Source organism: Sebastes umbrosus, chromosome 4 (genome assembly GCF_015220745.1).
Source record: "Sebastes umbrosus isolate fSebUmb1 chromosome 4, fSebUmb1.pri, whole genome shotgun sequence".
Lineage (NCBI taxonomy): Eukaryota > Metazoa > Chordata > Actinopteri > Perciformes > Sebastidae > Sebastes > Sebastes umbrosus.
This window is the reverse complement of record NC_051272.1, coordinates 29,753,462-29,777,802: the sequence shown is the minus strand read 5'-3', so window position 1 is coordinate 29,777,802 and position 24,341 is coordinate 29,753,462. Positions and strand designations below refer to the sequence as shown.

Here is a 24,341-nt window from a genome sequence, read left to right as displayed (position 1 = left end):
ATCACAATACTATACTATTCAATTATATGGGATTCATTATAAAACATGTCATACAGGCTATAAGCGACACAGAAAGACCTTATAAATAATACAACCAGATTCTTTAAAGAATCTATTAAAATCCCTCTTCTGCCCCTCCAGTCGGAACAATGACCTGTGCTCTCTGATGTGTAAAACAATTTGAGAAGCCTCAAAGTGAACAGCATATGGCTCAGATTACATAATGAATCTCATTTTATTCTGTGATTATATTCCTATTCCATTACCATTTCTGACACCAAGACTGATCTGAGGAATGACCTTGTAAATGACCTGGGCCTTCCAAGAGGGAAAAAAATAAAGAAAGTAGACAGAAAAAATCAGAAAGACAGACAAAAACTCATGTTATATGCAAACACAAGGGATGCACGATATATATTGGGCCCGATAAATGATCGTCCGATAATGGAAAATTTATATTATTATGTATTATTCGATAATGGCATTATAGACGATAAATTATCGTCCGATAATGGAAAATTTATATTATAATGTATTATTCCAATAATGGAATTATAGCCGATAAATTATCGGCTGATAACATGAAGCCAAATTGCAATCATTGACTTAAAAGCGCAGTATCTTCACACTCCCAATTCAATAGGTGGCGGAATGCACCTTTAAAGTTGGTTTGCGATCCGCCAATAACCACAGAGAAGAAGAAGAAGAAGATCTAGCGTAGCACGCTCACTAGAGAGCTTAACACGTCGTCGCTGGTGTGGATGTTTTTCACAGATTCAGAGGAAGACAACACGATTGCAATATGCAATATAAGTTTTTCGATGCACTTTACTACATCAACATTTGAACATCCGTAGAGTCAGAATTGTGCTTTGTTTAACAATAGTGTCAACAATAGTGATGCAAGTTAGATTTGATTAGGTCAGGGCTATGGAATATCCGTCTTTGCTCACTACATCTTAGCTTTGTTAACCTCAGGTGTGCATAAACTATAGGTTATGAACTTGTCCCCTAGAAAACACAGGATCCTCCTCCTCCTCCTCCTCCTCCTCCTCCTCCTCCTCACCAGAAGAAGATGCGCAGGATGTTGGCTATGAGCAGCACCAGGCACACTCTGGTGGAGAAGCCCTCGCTGTTGCTGCTCCTCTGGATATCCTGGTACTGTGGCACATAGGGCAGCGCTCCTCCAAACACCATGACGAAGGACGCCATCCAGGACAGCAACGTCCATGAGCCCTCCAAATCCTCCTCCTGCAGAAGCACATCTTCATCCATCGCACCGAGAGGAGCTCAGGGGTGTCCGGGCGGTCTAGAGGTTACACCTGGGAGGCAGCGAAATGAAAGGAATATAATGGGAGTTCAGCAAAGTTGTCACTGATGGATGTTCGGAGGTAGCCAGAGGTCAATAACAGGGCCTGAAATTAACATTCCCCGAGAGCCCATCAGCAGTAAAACGTATTAAGCTGATTGCATTTAAATACCTCAGTTATGTATGGACCGGTTTGTTTTAAATAGCTGTCCCTGCTGACTACACAATACTCTCTGAGCACAAAAAAATCTCATTAAAGCAAGACAATGGCTCTGGGCAGAATGTCCAAACTTATGCAAACTTTAATCTATTTTACAAAAAATAAAATGTAACTGAAACATTAGACTAATAGGCCTTTTTCACTGAAGTCATTTTGACATGTCACAGTAGGTAAAGCAGTTTTAAATAATAAAATGAACGATGGCTGAATTAGCTGCTTCAGTTTCCTGGTTTTGTGCATGCCGGCTCACTGTAACACAGTGAAACTTACTCTTGGGTTCATTCTTGAGGTTATAAAGTCCACACTAGAGAATTTATATATTCTTATCAGTCTTTAACATGCACAGCAGCAGCAGCAGCAGCAGCAGGTTTCAGCCCTGGTGTTACTCTTCCTACTGTGCATTAAAAACTGTTAAATGTGTGCAGACTTTTTTCTGTAGCTACTGTACATATTTAGGTAACATCTCTCAATGTTTTTAGGTTAAGCATGCCAGTATTTCCCTTTTCCTACATTCTGTTAAGGTTACCAGCCCTTGGCAAATCAATCACAAAATAGAATTTAACCCATTGACTGATTAGTCTGTCAAAAAATATGTGTAATTCATTACTTTTTGATCATTACTTGTTTTATTCATTTAGTAAAACATTTGGCAATTAAAGCTTGCTTTACTTATTTGCCTTTTAACCTCTTTAACTCCTTGAGGACGCCGGCGACCTCAGCTGATCTTACAGTCTTTCGGAGGCTATAGCAGGCTCAGAGCTAGAATGTAGATATGGTATCATATTAAACTAAAAAACCAAGTGCTGGTACTGGTACCAACCATCATCTTAGCTTGTCGGAAAGGAGGATTAATAATGGTCCGAAGTTAGGCTAAATTTTGGTGAGGAAAAACTGTCATGGCCATTTTCAAAGGGGTCCCTTGACCTCTGACCTCAAGATATGTGAATGAAAATGGGTTCTATGGGTACCCACGAGTCTCCCCTTGACAGACATGCCCACTTTATGATAATCACATGCAGTTTGGGGCAAAACCAAAGCAGTTTTTTTGCATGCAGTAGAAATGTGTTATTTTTGCTTTTCTAAAATGATGTATTTTAATTTTTCTGCATTCTGGGGTCCCTAAACAGTCTTGGAATTGAATAAATTGGGTATCACTGTAAAGAGACTAATGGATTCAATGAGCCCAATTATATTAATGTGTGATGATGGTAGTCCCCATAGTAGCCATTTCATATAGTGACACCGTTTTTTTTTTTTAAACTTTAAAGCCACAAACTAGAGACCTAGAGCATTCAGAGGATGGATGGCTTTCCAGGTAGATTGACAATAAGGGGGTTTCTGAGCAGTTTCCAGAACAGAACTACTCGTCATCCAATCACCGAAAAAATGCAATTCTTGCAGAAATCTCCAAATGTCAAAAGTTTTTGATACCAAATCACAGCATGGCTTTTTCTATGGTGTTCCTCAATGTCTTGGAGTCTTAATGTGGTATTTTGGAGGGATTATTGATAAAACAAAAATAAAAAATAAAAAATAAAGTTAGATTTTGCACCAAATCTGTGGAAGAAATGATATCAACACAAAAATTGCTGCAACAATTTATGAGACATATTACAGCGTGGAGATTGCCATCTTATACTTATATCATAATATTCTAAACCCTTATACACTTTCACAATGTATTTTAATTAATTAATTAATTAATTAAATAAGAGGTAAGAAGAGGTTAAAATGAATTTATGGTGCAAATTATTAGTTCATCAAATAATAGTGATATATTCCTCAACATGCAGTGCATGCAGTTTATGCCCATACACAGTCATGTACATGCTGTACAGGCAGAGATGGTCACATCTGATGATAAAGATAATGTGAATGGAACTAGTGCAACAGGTCTACATGCATACTGTGTGTACGGTATGTACTACTACGTATAAACACTGACTCTTAACTAGGTTTCCCCATTGTATTCCAGCTGACTCTATGACCAGAGTGAGCAGAGTAGCTGTAGAAAGATAATAATCATATACTTTTAAATAGTTATCATACTATGAATATTTTGGCTGTGCAGGACACACCTGCATCTTGCAAATTACTTTTTTCTATCATTACACAGACATAATCAGTAAAGTAGGCTCACACATTTACAGAAAGGTACAGATGTGGGTGAAGTCAAAGATGTGGAAACGTCCCACAGAGAGAAAGAGGTGTGCTGGGTGGGAGGTGTCAGTATTAGCTGCCACAGTGTGGAGATAAAATACAAATCTGTGTCTCCTCCTGCTAACTGACTTCTCTCTGACAAATACTCTACAGGTTCTTCACTCTGAGTGTTCACACGGTTTAACACCTATGATATATTACCAGGCTGTCCTCCTGTCTGCTGCACAACTACTTAAAAAAAGTGGTGTTTTGTGCCATATGCTATAGCAGGCATTCTTGAGGGCATAATAACATCAGTTACTAAAGGTTAGTAATCTCAAGAGCAACCCACAGAACAAATAGAGTGATTCATTACATTTCAGACAATGTGGTTTGTAATACAGATAAACAACTCCTTGGAAATGGGAGTGGCATGTGGACATGCTTGATGTAAGAGCCAGTATGTTGCTGTTGTGTACACACACAAAACCATGACCTACAAATTCTGAGCAAATAGTGAGAAGTGCAGGGAACTAACTGGCGAGATGTTATTTGTGTGTGATTCTTAGTGTGGCTGTGTAATAACAATATATTTTCATTGTCCAATCTAAAACAGAGGGCCAGCATAAATATAAACTCCTTTGCCAAGTCACACACACATACTCGGCAGTCAGTGTCAGCTGATAAGTCACTCGGTATAGCTTAGAGAGCCAGTCAACACAGTAGAGGAAGGAAATAGTCATGACAAAATAATAAAAAAAACCTCACCAGCAGGTTCTCTGGTGGTGACTTCTTATTACACCAGGTGTATGATTTGCTGATTTCAACACAACAGGAGATGCAGACTGTACTTGGAGCACTGAGAGTCATCCCGAAGATGAAAAGGGTCTGATTACCTATCGGACATATGTTATTTCACATAACTCAGCTGCCAGTAAGGACTTAAAAAGGTCAATATTGCAGCCAAGAGGACCTCACTGCTTAGGAGGATAAGGCCAGGCGGGTGGATCTTGTGGAGCAAAAAGCCAATTCTCAAGTTATCTACCTCACAGTGTATGTCTCCCTGTGATTTCTGTAAAGCTTTTAAGATTATTAATAATGCAAAACTGCAGAACAGCCCTCCATGAGAGTGTCTTTTTTTATAGGTTTCCTGCAGTTAAACATTACTCAAGAATGTAACAATCCAAGGTGTCTTCAGCTATTTCCTTCTGCCTGGTTGTGTGTGTGAGTAAACCATCACACCCACACACACCACAGGCTAGACTAAATGTGTTGGGCCACCTCTAGTAACAGGACATGCTGTGTTATGCAAGCAAAGCATAGCTTCATGGGGCTGGGTCACTAACATGTCTGAACATTGATACAGGCATCAATTTAGGGCAACTACAGTAACACAGCACACTAAGAAAACACATATTACACAGTCTGGCTACACTGTTAAGGATGTATATTAGTATATGTAGTACGTTTAACCACTCTGAGCTAAACTCTAAAAGCCAAGTCTGCATCTTTTGTTCTAAATGGGCTATTTTTAGCAGAATTTAAGCTTCAACGTTTAACAGGTAAACTATGGACAACTTCCAACTTTACTTACCAAGTCATTCACTTTCCTTCAGCTTTATCAAAACACCAACTCGCACACGGACGTTTCAGCGTCAAAACACACACTTCTTCTGCTTCCCCCCTGTCAGCAGCTCCAACTATCAGATCCCAACTCGGTCTAAAAAGAGAAGAGATGTGCACGCGCCTGGAGGCACATAAACACACGCGCACACAGATGCTATACAGTAGTTGTTCACTTACTTTCACTTTACTTCCTTTACTTATCAAACATGCAGGTTGTTGTTGTTGGGGCACTTTAATGGGATGCAGCCTAGTTGTAGTGAACACATTCTTTGGATGAGTGCCGTTTATGGTCTTCTCTTTAAAAGCCAGAAGGGTTAATCGAAACTACTATAGTGATGTGTCGGTTGAGAACGAGCCGGTTCAAAGAGCCGGCTCCTTTAAGTGAACGAAAAGAGCTGGCTCCCGTACGAGAGCCGTTTTTTTTTAGTTTTTTTTTATTTATTCAAGGCAGAATGATAGGATGATCTTCTCCGCGCCACGGGCACTCCATGCACTCTTGGTATGTGTCCACAGGGGCGTTTTTTATCGCGAGGGGACGCGACGCTTCCCAACATTGGACGCTTGGTGGGCTCTCACTAGACACAAGGCTGTCCCCACCTGATTGGACAAACGCTTTCCCTCCGCGGGCTGCTGCTCTCAGCTTTCAAACCGGAAACAGTATGGAGGCTCGTTTGGAAACTTTCTTCTCTCATTTCACGAAAATAGTTCACCGAAATGTGTTTATGAAAACATTTGAGGCGAGAAATAAGCCATAGAGTTGCTGAATCTGTCTTTATTTTGGATCAACAACGTTTATTTTATAAGATTCTCGGATGTTTCGAGAGGCGGCGAGTCGCGTCGGACGCCTGTGATTTGCATAAAGTAGACGAGCCCTCAACTTTATGCAAATGAGGAGCGGGCGTCGTGACACTCCATTTCTCGAATCACAACGCCACGCTACCAGAATGCATTGCGCGGCTGCTTACATAGCCAATGAATGGGGAGCGTGGAAAGCACGGAGCCTGTGTACACGTACCATTACTGTGACTGAATGTTGTGTTATTGACGTTCGTGCAACCAATCAGGTGATGACAGACAAGGAGCATACCATCAAGCAGGGAGGGGCGAGGTTGCGCAGCGCGCTGACGGTCTACAGGTACAGAGCATGAGGGAGAGGTGGAGAGAAAGAGAGAGAAGTGCGGTGCACGAATAGCAGACAAGATGAGTGACAGTCGGAAACGAAGCAGCATTTAAAATTATGGTATTCTGGAAATTATAAGGTTTAGTATAATTATATTGAATAGTTTAAGTGATATATGTGCACACATACTAATCATAGGTCAAAACAGCGCTAAATTTGGCTGAATTATAAAAGGCAGAAGTGGTAAAAAACGAAGAGCCGTTTGGGAGCCGAAAGAGCCGGCTCTTCTTGGTGAGCTGAGCCAAATGATCTGGCTCACTAAAACGAGCCGGAATTCCCATCACTAGTACGCTCATCGTTCAAAAACTCAATGTCCCACAATTCTTAGCTCGTTGACACAGATCTCGCGAGACTTGGTGTGTTGTGGAACAGCTGACGGTGCGGAGGGTGGTGCGAGGGTTTTGCTAGAAGAGTTACAAACCTGATAGTGGGAAATAATCGACACACAGCTTCTTGAATATAAGTACTGTTTAGGCACTGGTAATACTTTACACCACAACATGGCTGAGACGGATCCCAAGTCGGTGCAGGACCTCACTAACGTGGTGAGTCGTGATAGAGATAGCTAGCGTTAGCTACAGCAGGCTAGTGGATGCTAACGTTTAGCTAGTTAGTAAGCAAAGGTTAGCCAGAGTATATATGTTGCATTTCATGTTGTTTATTTGTTTGTATAATTCATTAGGGTGTATGAGCTCTTCGTGTTAAACGTGTTTACTGAAGCCAGAGCGTCCTGGCTGTTTAGTAACGTTATGTAACGTTTAATGGTCAGTAGGGCTTTTACGTGACATCATCCAGTCACAGCCCAGTGGAGCCCAGTGGAGCCCAGTGGACCGCAGCAGCAGCATTAGTTACATACACAATAAGTTATGCTGCTGTGTAACGTTACTGCTGTAGAGACGCGTGTTCTTGTAGTCATTGTTAATTTCCATCATAGTGAACAATGTGTAGTTTCACTCACATAACCTGCACAATTCAGTGCGTTAATGGTACTTATTCTACTACACGGTAAAGGTGGCTGGGGTAATGTTGTCATGGAGATGTTGTCATGGAGATGAGCATAAGAGTACCCTCCCAAACTTTTAACCATAGCATATTATTATGCCTTTAATACTTTTTCCCTATATTCTTTCTTTATACTCACTTTTGTATTCACATAAATTGTTGAGCTTCTTTTAAAAACCCATCCAATCCTTTTTCTCTTTACCTTAGACCACTTACACACCAAAAAACTGACAATAACCTGATATTTTCAGGTGGAATTTCAGTCTTTCTCACTGTGCAATATCATTTTCCAGTTGTGCAATTTTGTTAAGTCTGTTTATTGTCAATACTGTACATACTGCTCTTATTTTTTATACTTCCTTCTATTTAAATGGTTCATATTTTGTTACACTTTGTTTACTGTAGCTCTTTTTTACTGTGTTAGCTGATGCATCTTGTTTTTTGCACTATCCCCTTTGCTGCTGTACACTGCGGGACTAAGAAAGGAATATCTTTCTTTCTTTCCTTCTTTTCCAGGACGCCCAGTCATACACTTTCTATTCATGTTTTTATCATTTTATCATACTGCCTATTGAGATAAGGGTACCTCTTAACCACAAGTCTTTGGGGCATATTAAACTGTTTATTATTGTCTGGGGACACTACTTTAGAAACCACTGCTTAAGAGCCACATTATGTGATGGGCAGCAATGCACCAAAATGCAGAGATACAGAATAGTATGAACTTGTTGTGAGTTCTTTGTATCTGCACATACGTATGCTTATCAGTGAATTAAAGAAACATCTCCCATGGTTACTGAGCTTTTACATTGTTGTCAAGGAAACTAGATACTTTTGTTATCATTACTTTTTAAATCATTCATAGACCACAGGCATGGTGCATTAGAGTGGGAGTGCTGCTGATGTTTTTCAGTGGCAGAGGTATTGTTAATAGTAAACAGTCCACTGAATGCGTCAGTACTTAAATCCTCTTGATTTTGTCATCCTCAAATTAAACTGGTGAATTTGATGTACTGTATGGATGCCATCTTCAGTGAACCAACTTTAAATCAGTAGATTCATGTATTTGTGGCTTCATTGTTGCACTAACGGTATTTGCGCTGTTTGTTTCACAGGTCCAGACACTGCTGCAACAGATGCAGGACAAGTTCCAGACCATGTCAGACCAGATCATCGGGAGGAATATCCTAACTAATTATTTAAAAGGGCGCCTATTGTGGTTTTGTGCTTTTTTCCCTTTCTCTAAGTGTGTTATATCGTTTTTTTGTGCATGTAAAAGGTCTGCAAAGTTACAAAGCTTGAAGTCCACGCCAAAGGGAGTTACTCTCCTCCACAGAAACACCTTGCTCGAAGTCCCGCCTTTTCTTCTATAACGTGGTGATGTCACTAAGTAACACACTTTGCTTAGCGGCTAGTTTGACATGCCTTCAAACAAAACTAGTTAGAGCGGAGCTGGAGCGGAATCTGAAGACCTAGATTTGGTTGACCAATCACAACAGAGGGCCAGCTGACCAATCAAAGCAGACTGGGCTTTTCAGGATGGGGAGCAGGAGCTCCAGCAGAGCATTTCAGGCAGAAAAGTCAAGCGTTTTTGCATGTAAACATGTTCTAGTAGAAACCCCAAATGCAAGTATGCACCTGAAAATGAGCATAATAGGTCCTCTTTAAAATGAGGCAATCAATTGTTCATTGAATAAATGCATGAAGGTTCTGAATTTTAATCTAGTTTAATATAATAATGGATTGACATCTCAATGGTGGACTGACAGACTGACCGACTGACCTAGACATCATTTTACCCATTTAACAGCAACTTTGTGAGTTATGTTAATTATGTGCCTTAACTGCTTCTCCACTCGATGAGATGAGCACGCGCATTGATGACTTGGAGAAAAACATCGCCGACCTGATGACCCAGGCTGGTGTCGAAGAGATCGAGGCAGCGCCGGAAAAGGCTAAAGAGGGTCAAGGCTCATAATGAAGGTAAGCGGTACACCCATCTAGCTTTTGAAACACTAGTTTACCCAAATAGCTTTTATTCATGCTCTCTATGTTGCTTCAAGGTCTATGATCGCGTCCCTTTTGACCCATGAAGCTTAAGAATATATAGATATCAGAAGATTGGATGACTAATGTATTTTGCCATTAGTTTTAAATATCTGTTAATCATTTGATTAAAGGGGAACACCACCCAAATAAAGAATTTGAATATGTTATTTCCATGGCCTAGGAAAGTTCAATCAATATGTGTGAACATACATCCTCTCTCTCAAAGCCAGAAACCAGATAAGTAAGTCTCAAACTTGTGATGTCATAGGGAATAAAATCTGGAGCTGCTCCATAGACAGTGACTGGAAGAATGGGAAACAGAAAATGTTCCCATATACTCAGAACATTCCTCTGGGTGCTCTCTGTGTCATCTATATACCATCTCTCCCAAAGCATTGTCTATGGAGCAGTTCCACACTTTATACCCTATGACATCACTTCAAGTTTGAGTTTTAGCCATAGAACAGAGGGCTGGTGGCCAGTGGCAGCGCCGGGTCTAAACGGTCCCTCCGACAAGTTACCTAGCTAACTTGCCAGCCAGCTGTCTCCGGGAGCTGCGTTCGTTCTCTTACCGGCGAGGTGTGACCACACTTTACGGCCCCATTGCCCCAGTGTGTTCAACAACAATCAACATTTTCTTTTGTATTAGATTTGATTTCTATGGTTTCAGCACTCTAGTTTTTGGATTTGGGAGAGAGTTGTTCATGTCTACTAATATGTTTGGGACTGTCTTAGACCGTAGGAGCAGCATGAATGAATTTTGAAAATGGGCCTTTAAGCATATTGTGTTAAAGGAACTGTTTGTAAGAATCAGAAATTGGTTTTGACAGCGACACCTGTGGCCGTTAAGTTAACGAAAGTCAGCGTCCTGTTGCTCGCGCTCGCCCGTGTGCACACGCTAACTGAATGTGAGCGAGCATCCGTCAAAACAGTGAGGCGACACACATCAGCTAAAACCACCATATCACTTTATATTTCAGCTGCTTGGCAGTAATGTTAGCTGACCAGACGGAGGTCTCTCCATGAAACGCTGCTGATCCTAGTGTTGGCTTTTCCTGCTTCCGCCTCCCGACCGCGGCCGGATTTAATAGGGGAGACACCGGCTCCCGGTCGGAGACGATAACGTAGTATCTCGCTGTGGAGCCCCGTCACTTCACAAGCCACGGGAAACCTCTGTTGGTCTGGAGGAGCTGCAGCATTGATTTCTGCACAAACGTCCACTGTACATTCACGAGATATTCTCAGAGCTAAACTAACTCTTCTGCAGTGTGTAGTGAGCGTGCATGCACGTGTAGAGGTGGAACGAGAACGGGCGCGTTGTGTGAGTGAAGGCAAGCAGGCAAAGGAGCAGAGTACAGCAGAGACTCCGGCCAAAGCTACGGTCTCAATCTCGTCCTCCGACCGCGGCCACACTGTTTTGCAAGACGGTCTTCACTAGATAGAACTTTTTGCGGTTTTGGTGCTTCTGTGTAGTTTGTGTTGGAGTCTGAGTCTGAACAGCATAGCCACACGCGAGCGCGCACGTGACACCGACCCGGATTGATTTATATGAGTAAGAAGTTACAAACAGTCCCTTTTTAATTTTGCTTTGTCAGATGTAAATGTGGCAAAATGCTTGTGTGTTTATAAATGAATTTACACACACCATCTGTTTTGTCTGTCCCGCAGGTTTGGTGTGAAGTCGATCCTATATTCAGGAGCAGCAGACTTTTCCATTCTGATAATGACTTCTTTTGATTTGGTGTGTCGTTCTGTGAAATGCTTTTTTATATATTGAATATTGTGATAAACGGTTACAGTTAAGTAATGACTTGAAAAGTTGAACGTTATTTGTAAGCTAGAATAGTGTGATGAACTGTAAATGCTCGTGTGCAGGAATGCAACTTAAGGATTTTTTGCGCGGCAACCCGGAGGTTATTTCGCCGCCATCATATATCATAGTTAATTAAATCCCATGAGGCGATGGGGACAGTTTTGCTCTAGCCTGCGCTGAGAAGTAGAACCCGCAGGCTAACAGGCCGTTGGAACCTCCATCCCTATCAACATGGGAAATGGGCATCTGAGGCCTGTAGTGTTTTACAAACCGCACTGTTACTACCAAGGTGTGGGATGCATTCCAATTTCAACTGATTTTTCTTCTATTAAAGCTATTTAATACAATGCTGTCTGTCATGTATTACATAATAAATATTTGGCCAGGTGCTGAGTGAATTTTTAGAAATATAAATAACTCCAAGGTGCTAAGTGTTTTTCTGTATTTATTTTTTTAAGCCGGAGTTGTATTTTATCATGCAAATTATCTGGAATGTCTGTGTTGCATGTTTTTTTGATCTATATTGTTTCTAATGTGTTGAAATGACAGTTCATTAATACACTAAGCTGGGGAATTGGGAATTTACCTTCTATAATGCTCAATAATATGTTTTTAACTGACATTTAATGTGTACAGAATTAGAGGTATTTGCAACAATATCCACTCAAGTGTGTCACTTCACTGCATAATAGGAACCTTTTATTCAAATTAGTGCAAACACAAAGTTTACAAATAAAAAAACAACTAACCAATAAAAATAAAGTGCCAAAAACATCAAACAGAAATGAACAGCAGTATACGAAACGTGTCACAAAATCTAATGAAGTACAACATCAGTCCATGAACATATTATGAATGCAATATTAAAGTTCTGTATGTATTATAAAGTGATTGGTTCCATAATTGCATCTTAGGATCAGCTTATGAGACTGGGGTTTTAAGAAGCTTAAAGTCAGAACTCAAAGTCTGCCTCCGTCATGTCGATGGCCCAGGCGAACTTGTCCCTTTGGGTCTTACTGTAGATTTTTTCTACAAGTACCTCCATGTTCTTACACCTGAACAAATGGAAAAATTATTGTTAAGCAAAATAAATAGTTGAACCCACCAGTTGATCTTCTAACAGGTCTCAAAATCGTTTTCTCTTAAAAACAAGCACACAGGAAGCCAGTAGGAGAATATCAACACTGATAGAATACAATGATTTTATGGGTCTTATAATATACAGTTAACCTTTTGAGCATGTTTAGTATAGAGTGACTATGGGAAAGAAATTGGTGCTTTTACTGTATGTTTGCAGCAAGGTTATAATAGTTTTGAATTTCCAATTAGTTTTTAGTTTTGACTTTTCAATTTCATGTTAGTTAATTTTTACTTAGTTTTAAGAGTTTGTATGTTGTTTAAGTTTAGTTTCAGTTTCACAGGAAAGTTCAGTTTTAGTTTTTATATATTAAGTTTTTGTTTGTTTTTGTTAGGGCAAGCTATAATGTCTCAGAAGTATGTAGCAAAATAAATGGTTGGAGAACTGTGTAAGAATGGCCATAATGTTTTATCTTCGTGCTACTTTAGTGTCCGATGTGAAGCAATTGCATTATAGTGTCGTCTCCTGGAGCGTCAAGTCCGTCAATTCCTGTGGTTCAATGTCAAGAGTTGACAGAAATTCATGCCGTCTCCTTTTTTTTTTCCTTCAGTTGTGATATATTATAGTTAAAAAACTAAAACTGAAATGCCTTTACGTTTATTTTTATTTTATTAGTTTTAACCAGGAAATACTGTTTCAGTTTAGTTTGAGGTTTTCTTGAAGGCTATAGTTTTTAGTTTCACTTTACTGACAATAGTTTTTCTTATTTTAATTTACTATAATAACCCTGGTCTGGAGATGAACAAATTATTATTAAGAATAAATATGAGCAATATAGAACATCATAGCTAAAAATGTTTACTTTGATGTGGAAGAGAGAAAAACTACAGATAGAATAACAGAAATGAAAAGGTTTGAAGCACAAATTGTTTAAATTCAACATTATAAATGCTATGTATTATATTTTTCTGGTAACTAAGTTACGCTACTGCAGACATGTTTTATCCACAATCATCATTTCAATGAGCCTATAGAAAAGATTCTCTATTTTACAAAGTCACCTTGTTTTTCTGCATTATTGACATTGCATTGATAAGTGTTAGCTAGCTTCCTGCTATATGTGAGAATCTGTTTGCAGGCCAGAGTAGACAAATCATTACATTACAAACATTTATTATATCTCCGATTATAGATCTCAACACAGCGGCGTATTAGGGCCGTTGTAGGTTAAAAAAAAATAATAATAATTACGGAGCCGGAGGAGTGGGGTAATATTCTGAGAAAAAAACTCTGAATTTCTGAGATTAAAGTCATAAACATAATAGAAAAAAATCTCAAATTAGCGGGATTATAAAGTCTGAAATTTACAAGAAAAAAACTGAGCGAGGCGAAGGTCCTGAAAGATACATATACAAGTTTTCTTTCTTGTTCTTAATGTGTTCTTTTATGAAAATAAGTACCAATATCATAGAAGTTACGTCTATCTTTGACTACATGAAGGCATGCACTGACACTTTTACCCATCACTGTCAGTGTGAAGAGGAAACAACACAGATAAGTGCTTGTGTTGAACCACAGATTATGGTGAATTATGTCCTTAGAGTTAGCTGGGTAGAGGGACGTCTGGAATAACCTGCTTAGTGTTCTGCACCCTCAACCCGGCCCCTGCCAAACAGATGAGAATGGATGAATGGAGAGTCCGCCACAATATATAATGCATATATTATAATAATAATAATATATTTTGCACTCTGTGGCTCACGTTAACGCAGTGTTTAATGATGGCATAAGTGGGATGAGGCTGATCCAACCTCGCAAAGTGAAGCAATGTGGTTCCTAAACAAAAATACCCCACTATTTTTCATTACCACAGTTTTGCACTCCACTATTTTCCGAGGTTTTTGTCTCGTAAATTTCCGACTTTATAATCTCACAAATTTGTGATTTGTTCTAGTAAATTTGGCACGTGAATCTCAGAGAATATCCAAGTTTTTTTTCTGGTAAATTTATGACTAATCTTGGAAGTTCTGAGTTTTTTTCTCTGAATATTACCACCCTCCCCCGGCTCCATTACTTTTTTTTTTTTTTTTTTACCTACAATAGCCCTAATACGCCGTTGTTTAATAAAAATCAAAGTGAGTCTAATGATCTGTAAACTTGTTGCTTTAACTTTGCTATTATACTATAAATGCTGTGCTGCTGTCCAGTTTGGGTACTTGTAGAGCGGATGACTCAGTTTTTCTAGAGAGGTAGGTGGTTTGTTTACACAGAACTGTTTTGTTCAGATCCACTGAGCTGAACCTGCCTGGTTGGCCATGTAACTCAGGTTACTATGGTGATTTTACACTGATTACAAGTGAACCAGCTGCACAAAACTTGAAATAATCTTGCTTTGTGATACAGACCCCAGGTGGAGGTGGTCCAGGTGGTTCTATTTGAAAAGCCACATTTGTCTGTGTGCTCTCACGTAGGAACCCAGGTGGCATGAATTTAAGCAGCAGGTATGTACAAGTGTTTTCATCAAGGCATCAAGGTTGTTTAGAGTGTGTGTATGTTAGTGTTGACTCACCAGGCCACGCTAATGCGTGGGTCCAGGTAGTTGAGCTTGGAGGTACCCAGTGCAATCTCTTTGTTTTCTTCTTTGTCAGTCGCCTGGACCTCCATCTTCAGCAGCTGCTCCTCACAGCGCTGCACTGCTACCTTCTTCCGCTCCACCACTCTGACAGAAAACATATACAAAAGGCAGGTGCAATACAGTCTGACACCTCTGGTAGAAATACGGTAGAAATAAGACTCCTGATGTGGTCTTTTAATGTGAATTCTTTCCACATTTTGGGCAAGCAAAAAGGAGTGTGCTTTAATCAGTATGCAGTCTAATTCAGAAGATGTTTTGTGTAAATAACTAGAAGTAGTAGTAAATGTCCAACCTGCAGAAAACTAAACAGTCAATGTTAAATACTCTCAGGGCTACGGGTGATAGGCAGCACAACACACCACTGTGTAGGCTCAAATGGTTTACCTTCACTATTGAAAAATCTCACCAGACGTCCAGTAGGACTAAGTAATCCTTTTCTATGCACCACTCAATACTACATAATGTTCTCTGAAGTCTAAACAAATATTTCGATCACGAATTAAAGGAAATACACACAGAAAAGCAGCGGTCCATTAAGTCTCGTCTGTCTTTCTGCACTGCAACGTACGACTAGCAAAGTGTTTGTAATTGCCTTTTGGCTCCAGGCACAAAGACAAAAAATGAACAGCAGTGAAGCTCATCTCTGGGAGTTAACAGCCGGGCTACCACCCCGACTAACATGATATATCACAGTCAATATCTTACATTTCCTATAGCTTTAACCTACAGCTCCTTATTCACAGTGAAGCAGTTACAGAGTATGGTGAAAAAAGAGAGCTCTCCGAAGTCGACCAAAAAAAGCGACATCGTAGTTCACAGTTCACTAACTAACTATTTTACAAAAAGGATGTGAACATTGTGGCGATAAATTACAGCACCCTCGTTCTTGGATTTTGATATAAAAAATACAAATAAATATATAATTTTTTGCATATATTGTTAAATAGGTGCATGATATGACCGGGGAGTTGCTCTAAAAAGGGTTAAAAAGACATTTTTCATTTTTATTCTTTAAACCAGGGTACATTTCTATTAGTATTTGTTGTCAATCATTTCTAATTATTTTAAGGTTCCACATCTTGCTGTTTTTTTCAGCACTATTGTGACACTTACGTCTGCAGCTTGGGGTCTGGGCTGCCTTTGGTCTTGGCCTCCTTCTTGGCCTGTTTCAGCTCCGTCTTTGCTAGGGCCAGCGTTTCCTTTCGAGCATCAATCTGGATGGGTGCACATAAGGGCATGTTTTTATATGTGGATTACTCTTGGCTTCAAAATATCATTGACTGGGCTGGAAAGGTTACAAACATTCACTGTCTCTTGAAATCTGCCCCTGGCCTTCTTTAAATAAACTGTTATGAAAAAGATCATCATCCCCCGTAAATGTTAATGTGATGAATGATTGTGTCCAATAAACCGAGTCGAGCTGTTCTTACCCTGGCCTGGAGGTTAGCCATAGACTGATCAAAGGTCTTTGGCGCCGCCCGCTGGTGGTTACACAGAATGGCAACTGCTCTGTTCGCCCTGTTGTAGGACAGCAGTTTCTCTGCAGCATTGTCGGACTCTTTGGAGGGTGACAGAACCAGTTATTTTTACAGGAAAATCCCACTGAGAGCACGTAACTGACCAGAATTACGCACAGGAATTGAAAAAGATTAAACCATGCTGGTGTCCCTGATGTTATTATTGCCCACCCACCATCTGCACCACAAATCTTGACCTTGAACACACACACACACATACAAAATTACAGGCTGCTGCTATTTCATTTCATTTATTCAGATCCCTATAAGCTTCATCTATTCCTCCTGGGGTCCACACAACACACACACAACGACCACGTGCCATCCTGCAGATTGGCTCTCAGTGGCAATCCAGAAACGAGAAGATGAGTGTGACACTTCTATCTCTGAATGAGAAACGGTGAGAGGCAGCCAATGGGACCCAGATAAGAGTGAGGCAGAGACAGCACAGCACTGTGTACAGTGATAATGTGCTCCTGCAACCTGACGTCAGGGTATCTTAAATTAGGCAAGCTAAAAATAAATAAAAAAACATCAAAGGTGTGGCAGTTTTATCATGGGACTCCATGACACACGCAGTCAGGTAATGAGATTATGATTACTGATCCCTGTCTAGCTGCTTTAAAACGCTATTTATGTCATGTTAGACTGCTTTTATAGCATAATGAGTGTGTGTGCCTTACTGTTTGAGAGCTCTTTGAGCTGCTGCTGTAAGGTGATGGAAGCGTTGTATGTCCTGAAGACCTTCGCAGTCAGACCGGCCATGAGAGAACTCAAGTGCTTGTTCAGCTTGGTCGTCTGCCAATGACAAATGGGAAGAGAGAGCCACAACACATTCACAACAGTGTGGCATACGACAAAATACTGTACACCGTCATCACAACACCATCAAGACCAAGTGAATCAAAACTCCACCACTAGGTGGCACTGTGGCATCGTGCCACTGCAGTGTTTAAAGCGTCTGTAATGTACCATAACAAATAAAACGCATACAACACCATCTCTGCCTTCATTATCATCATCAGCCATTAGAGCAGGGAGATTAAAAAAAGACCACAGTACCATTTCCCCCTCTGACATTTCCGTAGGTATTATAACAAGTTAGAGCTGTCGCAGCCAGTGGTTAGATAGCCATTAGCTCCTGTCAAATGGCTGCAGCTTCAACGGAACAGCACAGAGATGAAACAAGAGTTAACAGTGGAAAGGGGCGCACGCTGGTGTGAAGGCAAAAAACAAACACGTACGCTCGCCGCACACATAACTGACGTGAGGTGCAAACACGTGGATTTGAGGAGGCAAGATAGCGAGTGCATTTTTTAAAACAGAGATGAAAAGCTCACAGATGGGGGAAAAGAGAAAAGACATTCAGATGAGCTCACTAGCCCTGGCAAGAGAAGGAATAATTCTGATGATTCTGGTGAGGATTGCAATAATGATGTGGTTTGGTTTAATCAGAGCGGGGTCACGACCCGGCTGTCTGGGGCCACACACGAGTGTGCGAATGTTTCTTGCTGCAGGAGCCTATTAAGAGTCAGGGTTTCCATGTATACATATGTGTGCATGCATGTGCTGGAAGGCGAACAGGTACACACAAACACACACACACGCAGTCGTTGCTGTCGTGCCTGACTTGCTAATGAGCTACCTAACTCTGCCCCTGCAATGCTAATGAAGGTGTCTGCAAGTGTGAGGGGCAAGTGTGATAGCTCTCACACCCCCAAACTCATCCATGTCATCTCCTGAGGTATTATTACAAGCTGCCATTACTGCAGAACTAATTTCCTATCTATAACGCAGGTTGCTATGTACTGGAACTTTCTCATTAACATACTGCTAAACAATTTTGTGGTGATGGCAACTAATGCCAGGGAGACAACATAGACTATTGCCATTATAAACTAGCTATGATGATGTGCTTTTCATTTTTTCACTGGGTGCTCTCTGCCATCAGTTCCCTGTTTAAAAAAAAAAAAAAGAAAAGGTGGAAGGGATACAATAGAGTGGAGGGAAAATGAAATGTGCCCAAATAAAGCAGCTCGTAGGGACTATACTATACAGCCGCTAGTAATTTAATATTTGACTAAAATGTAGTTGAAGAAATCCCTCTGAGATTATAGTCTACCTGAAAACGCAGGTAGCGTGTTTACTGTAGCTCTAATGACATGGACTCTGGAGAAGAAGCTTCTAGACAAATCTGACTAACACCTGCATTTTCAGCTCAGCATCAGACATCATCAACATGATGCGTGTGAATGGGCCTATGTGCGTGCGCAATCACCACGGCATCTAACATTGAGGAGCACTCTTGCTCTCTCTCCCTATGAAATGCCATTCATTACAATTAAATGTTTGCAACACTGAACGCTTACAAGTATTTGAAAGCACCGGCAACATTAAAGCTGGAGTAGGCAGGTTAGAGGAAATATGATTAAAAAAAAGGTTGACAGTAGTGCATGAGACAGGTAATCTGAAAAAAAAAAAAATCCTGTTCCTCTGTGTCCTCCAGTGCTCCTGATGGAATCTGCAAGATTTCACAGACCGGAGGAAAACAACAAATCAGAGCTGAGTTGGAGCCTTGTCGTCTCTGAGCAGCTGTCAATCACTCACAAACTGATCAAACTGTCAAACTAGGAGAGCTGATCAAATATGAATGAATATTCTGTTACTCTAATGCCTATCTCTCACGTAAAGTATTTTCAGAAACATCTTGTAGTGTACTGTTCAGCTGTAACATGTGAAAGTTTGTGACCCCGGCTGCCATGTTGAGATCAGCTGAGGAAATACTAAGCACCGCCCACCAGCCGGAGCAAACTTTCCCATTTTACAGCTAAACGGTACACTACAAGATGTTTCTGAAAACATTTGAGGTGTTAATTATTGTCATTACACTTAAATGTTGTGCAGATCAAAGAGGCAATTAAATAAAAAAATGTTTTTTTCAAGGTCTGATTCTGTCTCTACATATTAATTGTTCAATAATGTTTTGTTAAATGCCAAGAACAATTAAAAAAAAAATACATTTTTGTATTTTTTTATAGCAAAATCCTTTTCTGTTTTCGTGCTGTAAAACATTCACACATTTTTGACGGTTCATCTTGAACTCAGAGGCAGTTATATACAGTAAATGCCCACTTTTGATCAATCAAATCAAATTTTAAGGATTTGATTTAAATCCACTCCATGAATGCCTCTGAGGAGACGCAGAGCTAAAGGGTGCGCAGTTATCCCAGTTTGAACAATTTTCCACAATTAACACCATGCTCAAGCTAATTTAGCTCCGAACACCACAGAGGTTGTTAATTGAATAGAGCTTGGAGTCATTTAACTCTATAACTCCCTTTTCCTCTTCGTGTTATTCATTTACCTTGCAGTCCTAACTTTCCACTTTCGTATTTAATTTAATGTCTTCTACCACCTCTCTACATCAAGGCCATGTGAGGATAGCAGCACCCACTCATCTTCCATCCTTCTTCCACATCGTCCTCTTCACCTCGGCCGTGCAGCTGATGCCCGGTTGTCAACTTTGCTTTCTCCCTCCCTTTTCCAGCCGTCTTCCACCTTCTCCCTCCTAACCTCCCCTCACCTGGACCAGCTGTCACATTCCTGCCGCTCCGTCTACTCCTCCACACCCACCCGCCCTCCCTCCGCTCTCTCAGTGGCCTGGCCTTTGCGGGTGCCAATCAGGCCTGCCCACAGCAGCCATTACCATTCCACCTCCAACACACCCTGACATTTCTTGACACACTAGAGGGCAGAGAGCAGAGGCACCGCACTCCTTTCTTCAATTGCTCCATCTCCTCATCTCACCCTCTCACTCCTGCCCCGTCTTGCATCTTCCTTTTCCTATACCTGTCAATCTTTATATACCAACATGTGACTGCCTCTGAAACCTTCCTCTTTCTTATCTGCATCTTTTTCCCCTCATTAACCCCCTCTCCTCCAAAATGACCATTCATCTGTTGCATACGTTCCCACCTACAACCCTGTCTCTCTTGAGTGTATCACAAGACAAGATATTTCTCATCTATCAGAGCACTTTTTTAAAACATTGATATTATTCTGGAGGCTATATAACATAATAGAAAAAAATACTGCAACTTGCTCATGTACGCATATTTGCAAGGGCGCGCCGGGAAACCACGAGGTGGCAGCGCCATCACAGTAAACAGCAACTGCCTGGCAGTGGCGATAGGAATGGAGTATAGAATTTCAGCAACATTTGTAATAGAAATAAACATGCCGTCACTTTCTGATCTATTTTATGTCAACAATAAACACTAACGTATAAGGCAGGAAAACTGTGTCATACCTTGCTGACTTCTTTCGTCTTCCAGTAGTTATAGTTTATGCAAGGGGCTGTCCACTAGAACGGAGAGATCCATGACAAGATTTGGGCAGCAGCTAGCTTGTAGCAGCTTGTAGTTTCCACAGTGAGGAACAAAACACCAGTAAAAGGTTCATGTCCACAGGGACGCTTTTATTATCGCGAGGGATAGCCTCGCTTCCCAGCATTGGACACTTGATGGACTGCTACTAGACATAAGGCACCAGGCACCTGATTGGACGAACTTTCCCCCGTGGGTTTGCTGCTCCCAGATTTCAAACCGGAACCAACATGGCGGCTCGTTTGGAAACTTTCTTCTCTTATATCATGAAAATAGTTCACCAAAATGTGTTTCTGAAAACATTTTATGTGAGAAATAAGCCATGTATTTGCCAAATTTGTCTTTATTTTGGATCAAAAACGCTTAGTTTAAATTTTTCCCCGGAATTTCCAGAGGCGACGATGACGCCCTCGTCTCTCGGATCGCGCCGCCGCCCTACCAGAATGCATTGCACGGCTGCTTACACAGACAATGAATGGGAAGTGTTAACGTTATGGTTCCCTTATAGCATTGGGTTTAAATCTGAAATGTTGCTTTTGCTTTTCGCTTCAACGCCAAATCCTCCGCCATCGTCCTGCCCGTCAACTTTCTCTCGTCCCGTGTGTGTGTAAAATCTGACTCCTGCTACTTTGTGCTGAGACTCCACATGGAGCGGTCACATTCACTTTCAGTTTGTAGTGTCCGTCGTCCAACTATGTATTGATAACGCAGCGCTGACACGCAGCCAAAATTAACTAAATGGGTTTTATTTCTGCAAAAAAAAAAGCAAAACGACGGTGAGGGCGGTGGGCACGTAACGTAATATGCGTATGCCCGACCACCGTGTAACACCGGTAACCACGACTACTAGGGCGAGCCTACACAACATGCACTGAAATCTCGTCATGTACCTCTCCGTTCTAGTGGACAGCACTTGCATAAACTAGAACTACTGGAAGACGAAAGAAGTCAGAAAGGTATGACACAGTTTCCCTGTCTAAGTGTTTATGTTGACATCAAATAGATTCATAAACTGACAGCATGTTTATTTATATTGCAAATGTTGTTGAAATTCCATACTCCATCAGTGGCAGTTACTGTTTACCATGATGACGCTGCCACCTTGTGGTCTCCTGGCGCGCCCTCGCAATATGCACGTACATGACCAAGTTGCAGTATTTTTTCCATCCTGTTATACAGCCTCCAGAATAATATCAATGTTTTAAAAATGGCTGTTGTTCCCCTTTAACCAAAGGTTGCCAGGCTATGAGCTGATGTAGCAGTCGCCCAGTTTCCACAATAAGAAACCTGTGTATTGTGATTCTGAATATGTTTTCTCAACCAGCACAATCTGTCAGCCAGGGGTATAGTCTCAAATAGATGAATAATGCCGTTGATCTTGTTTTATAAAGACCAAGTGCACCCTGAGAAGCTCCACGTCTCCCTGCAGTGGACTAACCATGTGTACAACTGCTGCATGCTGTGTGGCCTTGCTGCCTGCAGCTAGAGGAAGAGGTTAAGAGGACGGCAGGTTTTTATGTGTGGAAATTCATCCGCCCAGCATGCTCACTCTCAATTTCCACTCGCGCAGTTTCATTTTTATCTGCCAGAGTCCATCCCCTCTCTCTTTTGAGACTCCCTTTTCTGCTTTCAGTCTCCCCGCTTCCAATATTCTCCCTCTTCTCCTCACTTTACCCCTTTCATCTCTCCATGCCAGCGGCTCATCCTCATTCAATCTCATCTCTTACACCTTACAATTTAGTCCCTGCTTTTCCTTTTACTGCAGCCAAAAAATAATTCTATTTTGCTTTCACAATTTCTTCCTGCCTTTTCTTCAAATATTACACACCTCGGGGGAGAGTCTCACCCTTATTACACAACCTCGAAAAAAATTCAGGTTCTCACTTGTGAGCAGTTTTCACAAATACTTCAGGAAAAAAAACAAAAAACTAATTCCTTTACTTTTAATACCAAAATGTAGTGTGTCAATGTTTCACAATAGGTTCAAAACTAAACATCAGGGTGGCTAGAAATCATTGAAAAGCAGTTAGTAGTTAGTGAGTCACTCACATTGAGGCGGTCAAAGAGCTCATCTCCAGGTTGTTTGTTGTCCAGGAACAGTTTGAGATTCTTAAAAACCTGAAAAGATACACACACAAATTTGATCATGTATGCATATGTTAAGAACTGGGGAACAGCAAACCAGTCAATCAGTTAGCAGTCATCAATTGCCAACATTACTGTGGCAATTTGGATATGTTTCTAAAACATTATAATTATATGTTAATTATAAATGTCATTCAATATATCAATAAATTAATTGAGAAAAGCGGAAAAGTGACAGCGACCTATTAAAAGCCAGCTTACAAGTCAGATCTAAAACAAAATAAATGACACTAATACTAGGGATGCACCGATCCGACACCGATATCGGGCTGATACTGACTCAAATAGCTGGATCAGGTATCAATGACAATGGGGCCGATCTATACAATTTAGTTCTATGTCTACGTCTGATTACACGTGCGTGTACTACATCATGCATTAGCAGCACGCCGGTAGACCGTGCAGCTGAGAGAGCCAACAGTAAACATCAGCTGTTAGGAGGTATTTCACGCCAAAAAGTTCTACGGCTAATTGCAATATCTGTAAAAGCCAATGTTTTGAGTGGCAGTAGCACTGCAAAATATAACACAACCAACTTAATCAAGCACCTCCGGAAGCATCATTTAAGTTTTGACCAATTTATTGCTGCATTTAATGGAACAGTGTGTAACATTTCGGGGCATCTATTAGCAGCAACTTTTTTTAGGTTAGGTTACAACCTGTTCACACATTGGCAATACAAAACAATTAAAAAATGTTTATACCTGTAAAAATCTACATACAGTACAGTCACTTTAAGCATGGCTGAGGTTCAGTGGATTTTGCAGTGTAATGAAAAGTAACAATTAAAGGAACAGTGTGTAATATTTGGGGGGCTCTATTTGCAGAAATGGAATATGATATTCAGAACTATATTTTCATTAGTGTATAAACACCTGAAACTAAGAACTGTGTTTTTGTTAGCTTAGAATGAGCCCTTCATATCTACATAGGGATGCTCTTCACAGAGCCCGTCATGTTGCTCCGCCATGTTTCTACAGTAGACCAGAATGGACAAACCAAACACTGGCTCTAGAGTCTTTCGTGTTTTTACGTTACCTGAAAGCCACCGTAGTTCTCTGACACGCTTGTGAAACTGCAGTAACATTAGCCACAGAGTGCAAAACTGTGGTACCGCCAGCCGCCGTCTGGTGCTCCTAAAGTAGTGTTACTATGGTAAGGATGGCTTTTGAGCGAGGCCAACGGCATTACCACGATTTTGGCTCACGTTACTGCAGTCTTGGAAAGGGAGGAGTGAGTGAAG

General features: G+C 40.8%; 3 protein-coding genes across 5 annotated transcripts in view; 1 reads left to right on the top strand and 2 right to left on the bottom strand.

Annotated features, from left to right (window-relative positions):
• The window catches only part of si:dkey-246g23.2 (solute carrier family 66 member 2), a 62,349-nt gene extending 56,853 nt beyond the window's left edge, over positions 1–5,496 (bottom strand). Inside the window, exons 1-2 of one of the 2 annotated variants that reach the window (XM_037768003.1) lie at positions 5,472–5,496; positions 1,067–1,322 (exon numbers count right to left, since the gene is read on the bottom strand). In XM_037768003.1, coding sequence (XP_037623931.1) covers positions 1,067–1,275 — 209 coding nt within the window. In that variant the 5' untranslated portion in view covers positions 1,276–1,322; positions 5,472–5,496. Of the gene's footprint in view, positions 1–1,066; positions 1,323–4,436; positions 4,561–5,471 lie in introns of those variants that run through there. The other variant, XM_037768002.1, reaches the window with a different exon arrangement.
• Positions 5,497–6,819: 1,323 nt separating this feature from the next.
• hsbp1b (heat shock factor binding protein 1b) lies at positions 6,820–11,765 on the top strand. The gene is made up of 4 exons (XM_037768004.1): positions 6,820–7,019; positions 8,592–8,658; positions 9,333–9,459; positions 11,194–11,765. The coding sequence occupies exons 1-3, from the start codon at positions 6,975–6,977 to the stop codon at positions 9,452–9,454; spliced, it is 234 nt and encodes a 77-aa protein (XP_037623932.1). The 5' UTR covers positions 6,820–6,974; the 3' UTR covers positions 9,455–9,459; positions 11,194–11,765.
• A 249-nt stretch (positions 11,766–12,014) lies between these two features.
• Positions 12,015–24,341, bottom strand: part of zgc:173742 (DNA topoisomerase I, mitochondrial) — a 44,434-nt gene continuing 32,107 nt past the window's right edge. For both annotated transcript variants that reach the window (XM_037767999.1, XM_037768000.1), the window contains exons 15-20: positions 23,003–23,071; positions 17,252–17,366; positions 16,482–16,609; positions 16,165–16,265; positions 14,986–15,135; positions 12,015–12,393 (exon numbers count right to left, since the gene is read on the bottom strand). In XM_037767999.1, coding sequence (XP_037623927.1) covers positions 12,291–12,393; positions 14,986–15,135; positions 16,165–16,265; positions 16,482–16,609; positions 17,252–17,366; positions 23,003–23,071 — 666 coding nt within the window. In that variant the 3' untranslated portion in view covers positions 12,015–12,290. The remainder of the gene's footprint in view (positions 12,394–14,985; positions 15,136–16,164; positions 16,266–16,481; positions 16,610–17,251; positions 17,367–23,002; positions 23,072–24,341) is intronic.